General features: G+C 41.4%; 1 protein-coding gene across 12 annotated transcripts in view; it reads left to right on the top strand.

Moving 5' to 3' along the window:
- LOC135104457 (CLIP-associating protein 2-like) overlaps positions 1-7,500 on the top strand; it is a 114,391-nt gene that overhangs the window by 58,340 nt on the left and 48,551 nt on the right. For 6 of the 12 annotated variants that reach the window (XM_064011914.1, XM_064011925.1, XM_064011920.1 and 3 more), the window contains exons 3-4: positions 586-617; positions 3,523-3,561. In XM_064011914.1, coding sequence (XP_063867984.1) covers positions 586-617; positions 3,523-3,561 — 71 coding nt within the window. Of the gene's footprint in view, positions 1-585; positions 618-3,522; positions 3,562-5,029; positions 5,060-5,428; positions 5,459-7,500 lie in introns of all 12 variants that reach the window. The other 6 variants (XM_064011915.1, XM_064011922.1, XM_064011916.1 and 3 more) reach the window with 3 other exon arrangements.

Below are 7,500 nucleotides of genomic sequence, written 5' to 3'. Positions count from 1 at the left end.
TGTATATCGGCCGTGCACTTGTGTGATATCGCAGTATCGGCCATGCACGTTTGTGATATCTGTATTTCCTGTGGAGTATGATATGATATATTGTCCGTGCACAAGAGTGCATTGCGAACTCAAATCAAACAAAATAATGGAATAAAACCAGAAATATGAAGATAGAAATTACGTTTTTAAGTGAGACAGTTGGTATGTTATTCCTCCTCTACTTTATGATAATTCCTGTCAATATGAAGTATTTGGCGTGTGTTGCAGGTTATATAATAATTCAAACATTTTTTTTGTGTAAGGAGTAGGTGTATAAATGCCGCTGTACTTAATAATGATTGCAATCGGTATTAAGTGTACTTGGTTTGTGCTTATGTTGTACTTATAAGAATAATTCTAGGAAGTTGTTGCGTGTTGCTGCTGCTGTACTTTTTCGGTCAGCACTAAATGGGTTGAGGGTGTGTGTGTGTGTGTGTGTGTGTGTGTGTGTGTGTGTGTGTGTGTGTGTGTGTGTGTGTGTGTGTGTGTGTGTGTGTGTGTGTGTGTCAATAATTGTCTACTTTATAATAATTCCCTATTTTCTCTCCTTTCCAGGAAAAGGCGATGATGACGTGGATAGAGCAAGTGTGAGTATACTCAGTCCGTTCTGGGACGCTTGTATGCTTGTGGGCGTGCGTGCAGCAAAGTGAAGGCATCATTTGGTTTATGACTGTTGTCTGCCTCTCAGTACTGTACTGTGTTCTGGCACACGTAGATGTAAATTGCAGTCCTAGTGTAGCGAGTCATTTTCTTGATGTGTGTTTCCAAATTTCACCTCGTAGATGTTGATGGAATTTTCCTCCTTCCTGTTTGTTGTGTATGTATGTATTTGTAACGTTACTTTTGTTTGTTTTTTTGCTGACCCGACTGACAGGTTAACACACACACACACACACACACACACACACACACACACACACACACACACACACACACACACACACACACACACACACACACACACACACACACACACCAGGGACGGAGGGTTCACTTTAATGGCGGTTTAAAATATTTGTACTCGTGATGTTTTATCATTAAATAATTGTACATCTCACTCTAGGAATTTTAAACAAACGGATTGACAGAGCGAACCATAGGATGAGGTGAAATCAGACGTTGAAAGGAAACAACAACAACATCACTTTTCTACTTCCAGCAACTCTGTCGTCCTCGTGCAGACTAAGAGGAGGTGTCTAATTCGTGTCGTAGGCATGGACGCAGTTTTGTGGTTTCATATTTCTCGTGACTCATACATTTACATTATCAAGTAACCATTTAGTACAGTTGATGTCAAGTAGTCATTTTGTTATAAGCCGTTTGAGTTACGTGAGGTACTCTTACCCGTCATGATCATTAAAGGTCATGTATAGTACAGTTATATTTGTCATATGTTATAGTTCGTCTATTAAGAAAGAAATCCGTATCGCTCTTGACGACACTAATGGAGGTTTATCAATATTGCTACATTTCTCTCGCATGCAACTATTCAATTACGAAACTATAATCTAAAATGTAGTTTTCTTCACTTACACCTCGGAACATTACCATTCGTACTCTGGCAGTCTGATATCAGTATTTTCCTCATATATTTGTATTAGTATTTGAAGTAATTGAATTCGGACGTTGAGTTTTCTTGAATTAACTCCACCCTCTACACACACACACACACACACACACACTCACACACACACACACACACACACACACACACACACACACACACACACACACACACACACCTGCGAGGGGCGGCGCTGACTATACCTCACCTTCTTGAGCCCAAGTATGAGCCTCCACCTCTACATCTCCTCCCTTCTGCCTTACCCTCCTCACATTCATTCCTCCTTTCTTACTCTGTAACCTCCACTCTTCTATGCTTTCTTCTTCCTTTCTTGTCTTTCTATTTTCTTCACCCACGCTCTCTTTTTTTTTTTTTTTCTTGTCTTGATTCCCCCAAACTCCGTCCTACATTTCAGTTTCTCCAATTTCTCTCCCTCGTATTTCTGTCCTCAGCCTCAGTAGTGGGGCTGTTGATTTTCCGGCCATTGTACGTGTAATGTTTGTTAGTTTGTTATGTATACTTGTGTACGTATTGGTGATGTGCACTTCCCTTCATTTCTGTCCATGCAAGATCCAAAGAATCTTGTGCTCATGTATACGTGCGTACGTTCCTTTTTAATTCGTGTCACCTGTGTGAGTGTCTGTGTATGTGTGTATGTGTGGGTGCACGTTCACATTCTTTTTTCGTTTTTAATGCACATAAACCTTTTTCTCCTTGCATAATGTTGTGATACTTCACCTATTCTATCCCGCCCCTCTCCTGTGTGCGTGTGTGTGCATTGCGATGTAGGTATGCGGGTTGGCTGCGTGCGTGGAGTGCAGCTGGGGCGTGGCGGGGCTCACATGTCATTTCGTGTAGCCATTTGTGGACCGCTCATCATGTGGACGTCGGTACCACAGCACGCACACCTGCTTTGTTTTGATGACAGCCTGCCCGCCACCGCCTGAGCTTCGGGCGGGGCAGGCTGTGAGTTTGCTGATCAAAGTGGAGCAGGTGTTGATGGACCGCCACGCATGTCACAGATGTGTCTTATCTGGAGGTTAGAAGGTTACAACTCGAACTCTTCCTCTTCCTCTTCACCATCTCCCTATCTCTCCCTCTCCCTCTCCCTCTCCCTCTCCCTCTCCCTCTCCTCCTCCTCCTCCTCCTCCTCCTCCTCCTCCTCCTCCTCCTCCTCCTCCTCCTCCTCCTCCTGCGCTACTACTACTACTACTACTACTACTACTACTACTACTACTACTACTACTACTACTACTAGTACTACTGCTGCTGCCACCACCACCACCACCACCACGACCACCACCACCACCACCACTACTACTACTACTACTACTACTACTACTACTACTACTACTACTACTACTACTACTACTACTACTACTACTACTACTACTACTACTACATCATTCATATTTTCTCTCCTTTCCTCTCAGATGCCTTTTCAATCCACACCTTTGAATGATTTATTGTACCAGACTTGCTCCTTCCCTTCCAACCTGTTTGGCCGCAACATGTGTGTTTGGTCATTATTAGGTGAAGGAGGTTGTTTAGTTGTTATATCTTATCATAGGAGGCTTTCATGAGGAGGCTTCTGTTGTGTGTGTATATCTGTGTCTGTCTGTTTGTCTTGGTTAGGGTGTCATTCTACTTCACCAGAACTCAAGTGGGTTTAGTGGGTGTGGTGGATCTTTTGACAGTGTTGGTGATGAGAAGGTGTGGCAGCAGTGATGAGGACATGGAAAGTGTGAAGACATTTGAAGTGCATGGATGTGGTTACAAAAGTATTGTGAATGTGGACATAGAGGGAAAACTGTTTTATGTGGTGACCATAGGTGGCAAAGAGCATGTGGTACAACTTAAGGGTTGGGTGAAGGAATGGCAAGAGCAGTTTAGGAAGCTAGCTCACTGACCTCACCTCCCTACAGCAGCGGTCTTTGCCACGTCGGATCCTAGCGTTGCGGAGAAAGGTAATTCACGAGTGACCTTTGTGTGAAATCGCTAACTCTGTGTGTGTGTGTGTGTCTGTGTGTGACACCCAGGTTCCAGAAATCTGAGCCCATCAGGATGGGCCAGCTATCATTGATTTTAGTTAATGCAAGGCAGGGGATCATAGAACATCTCCTTGGTTTTGCTTAGATTATACTAACAGTGTCCCATGGAGGGACATATAAATACCTAACTCTGGTTTTCGTGTGTATTGGTTGAGTGTAGTATTTTCATAACTGTTTTTTGCTAGATGATGGGGTGCATGTTTAATAGTTGTTGTACTAGTACTTCACATTGAGTGGTAGTGATGGTGTGTAAAGCAATGGTGATTATGGAGGCGTGATTCTAGTTGATGCTGCCCTGTCTTGCAGTCACCACACTATGTTAAAATATCAGATGCTAGTGAGCAGTTGTGTGAGTGTCTGTGTGGATACAGACATGCATGTATACATCTGTCTGCCTGTCTGATTGTGGAATTCACACAAGGCAGCAAAGAATTGTCAAGTCATTGTTGAGGATTCCTTTCCTCTGATGTGCCACTGGTACTTTCAACCTTCAATTTTTTTTTTCCTCCCACACATTTTTCTTATCATCCTTGTTTCTTTTTTATTTATTTATTTTCTCGCCCCTCTCCCTACCACATAATTACAACCAACCCCTTCCTAAACCCCACCTCCTTCACACACACAAATCAAAATGGCACCCACTTCATATATGGATCTGGTCACTTGGTGGGCTTGAGGACTTCATTTTGCTTATTGTTGCCCCATAATGTTCTCTGGATCCAAACTGCTCTGGTACAAGGAGTTTGTGATTTGTTACTTTTGTCGTTGGTGATAATACACAGGCCAGGATACTTGCATACATACACTTTGATGAATGTGGTGCTGTTTCCCAAGTGTCTGGTGGCACCATTTGATTTCATTGTTTCTGTGCCTGAATTAAACTTATCACTCATGCAACCTTTAATTTTCACAATTGCCTTTATGTGCAAGAGTGGCAGCTGAGAAGTGTTGATGCCTTGATGTACTAGTAGAGGCTTTGTAAGGGTGTGTTGGGTTGGTGTTTATTCCATTAGTTGTCACAATCATAATGATTGGCAGGTTTGCTAGATGCTTAAGGATGATGATCCTTATAGAACATTGAATTTTAGTCTCTAATGCCTACCTGACAAGAAATCACTACCATCTGAGTCAGGTTGCCATGACTTGGGTAGTGTGTGTGTGTGTGTGTGTGTGTGTGTGTGTGTGTGTGTGTGTGTGTGTGTGTGTGTGTGTGTGTGTGTGTGTGTGTGTGTGTGTGTGACCTGCTCTCACTCCCCCTCATCCCTTTGTCTTGTGCTTTGAGCACCTATGTGGCTAGTGCAGTGTTGGGTGTCTGCAACACTGTTTACCACCATGGTTCTCTGACCTCTGCCTTACTTACTCTTCTCTCCCTTACCCTAACTAGCAGTCCACTCGTAAAGGAGCAACAAACAAGGTAGTCTATATTTTTATTTAGTTTATGACTAGTTGCTCTGCATGTGCATACCATAAATGCATGAAGCATTACTTTGGTAACAGCAGGTGTGTACAGAAGACACTGGAGCAGTGGGAGGGCATGGTAAACTGCAGGGGCTGCACTCTGTCACCTTCACTGTATGACACATTATTACTTTTGATGTGGCTTTCAGTATTGAATTTTACTTAGATGATTACATTTGTTTTTCAGTTATTTTCTATTTAAACTGTATACATTGGTAAATCTAAAATAAACATGTGCACATACATTAATCAAGTTAATCTTTATGTTAATAGTAACATCAAATATTTATCCTAGCCATCATTCTTTTTTTTCCTTTGCATGCAGCTCTTGTCATCCACAGGAGCCACAGCCAAGGTAGTCACCATGGTGTGTTGGAGTTGGGAGCGAGGGCTTGTGGATGTATTCATCAAGAAATGTCAGGATGAATACAATATTTTTATATAAAGATCAGATTGTTGGTTACAGATGTAGTACAGGATTATAAAAATCCCTCCAGATTTTACCATATTACCATTATGATGCACAGGAGTGTGTGTGTGTGTTTGTGTGTGTGTGCATTTATCTAGTTGTAAGATAAAGGATAAGAGCCACACTAGGCTTGTGCTGTCCCATCTCCATGTCGACTTTTATCCATCTTTTTGTTAAATTTATAGATTGTCTTGACACACACAGTCTCATCAATAAGTTCATTCCACTCTGGTATGGTTCTATGGGGAAAACTATATTTCTTGATGTCTCTTCTGCAAAAACTCCTTTTCAGTTTCCTTCCATGTCCTTTGGTACCTCCCATATCTGGCATCACAAGGTCATCCCTGTCCAACTTCTCCATCCCTCCCAATATTCTGTATAGTGCTATCAAGTCACCTCTTTCCCTCCTTTTTTCCAGTGTAGTCAGGTCCAATCTCTTCAAGCTCTCTTCATAACTATACCCTCTTAGGCTCGTAGGGATTTTAGTTGCAGCTCTGAATACTTTTTAGCTTTCTGTTATTTTTCTTCAAACTTAGTGATGCCATTAATGCTGCATACTTCAATCTTGGACATACCATTGTTATTATGTATATATATTTTTTTCATCATATCTTCATCAATATAGGTGAATGCCATATTGATGTTTCTCAGTAGATTATACTTTTCTCCAGTGATTTTATTTATATGCTTCTCAAACAACGGTTTATTAGAAATGGTTACTCCCAGATCTTTTTCCTCTGTTCTTGTAGCAATTTTCTCATTTCCAAAATAGTTGTTGCTTTCTGTTCTTCTTGCACTTTTTCCAAACTTCACACACTACATTTCTTGGTATTAAACTCCATGTTCCACTTCAATGACCTTTCATTTATCATAAGTCTTGATTCAGAGCGTCGCAGTCTTCTTCATTTGTTACTTTTCTCATAAACGTTGCATCATCAGTAAAGAGACTCATGTAGCTTGTCAGCCCTTCTGTCATGTTGTTTATGTATATTGCAAACATAACTGGTGCTAGTACCAATCCTTCCAAAACTCCAGTTACTACTCTCAGAAGCCACACAATTTTCGAGTTAGTGCCTGCAGTTATGACATTGATTTAGAAACTTGAACAAATATTACTCTGAAAAGAGCTTATCAATAATCAATATTTCATAGTATAGGAAAAGTTTATATTTGCTTTAGTGTGCGTGCGTGCATGCGTGCGTGCGTGCGTGTGTGCACGTGTGCGTGTGTGCGTGCTTGCTTGCGTGTATGCATGCGGGGGTGCACACACACACACACACACACACACACACACACACACACACACACACACACACACACACACACACACACACACACACACACACACACACACACACACACACACACACACACACACACACACACACACACACACACACACACACACACACACACACACACACACACACACACACACACACACACACACACACACACGTACAGTTACATGGATGTGGTACAGTCATGCACACCTGTGTGTCACGTCTGCCCACAAACTTAAAGAAAAAGGTGTTTTGAGAAATTATTAAATTAAACCCACTTTCTATCACTTTTCAATTATTTTTGTGATAATGATGATCTCAAAACTGCAAATGCTATCACAGTGAAAATGGAGTTAGGCATTTGAACCACATTATAAATCCCCCACTATCTTTCTACAATATTTGCAATACTGTGTCAGACCTCTAACATAGTTGAACATCCCTTAGAACAAAGGTGATTTTAGATTTTAGTGACTTTCAGCTACTTCCTCTCATAGCTCCCTGTTTATACACATAGGAACAGATGGACCTGCGTTGTGGGGCAGGATTGCAGCCACTTGTACTGACTAATGCTTTATTAATATCCTTTTCATCCATTTTCCTTAGTTTCATGTTATTATTATTATTGTTATTATTATTATTATT

This window comes from Scylla paramamosain, chromosome 10 (genome assembly GCF_035594125.1).
Source record: "Scylla paramamosain isolate STU-SP2022 chromosome 10, ASM3559412v1, whole genome shotgun sequence".
Classification (NCBI taxonomy): Eukaryota; Metazoa; Arthropoda; class Malacostraca; order Decapoda; family Portunidae; genus Scylla; species Scylla paramamosain.
Note: the sequence above shows the minus strand (reverse complement) of the source record. Positions and strands in the feature narration are given on the sequence as shown.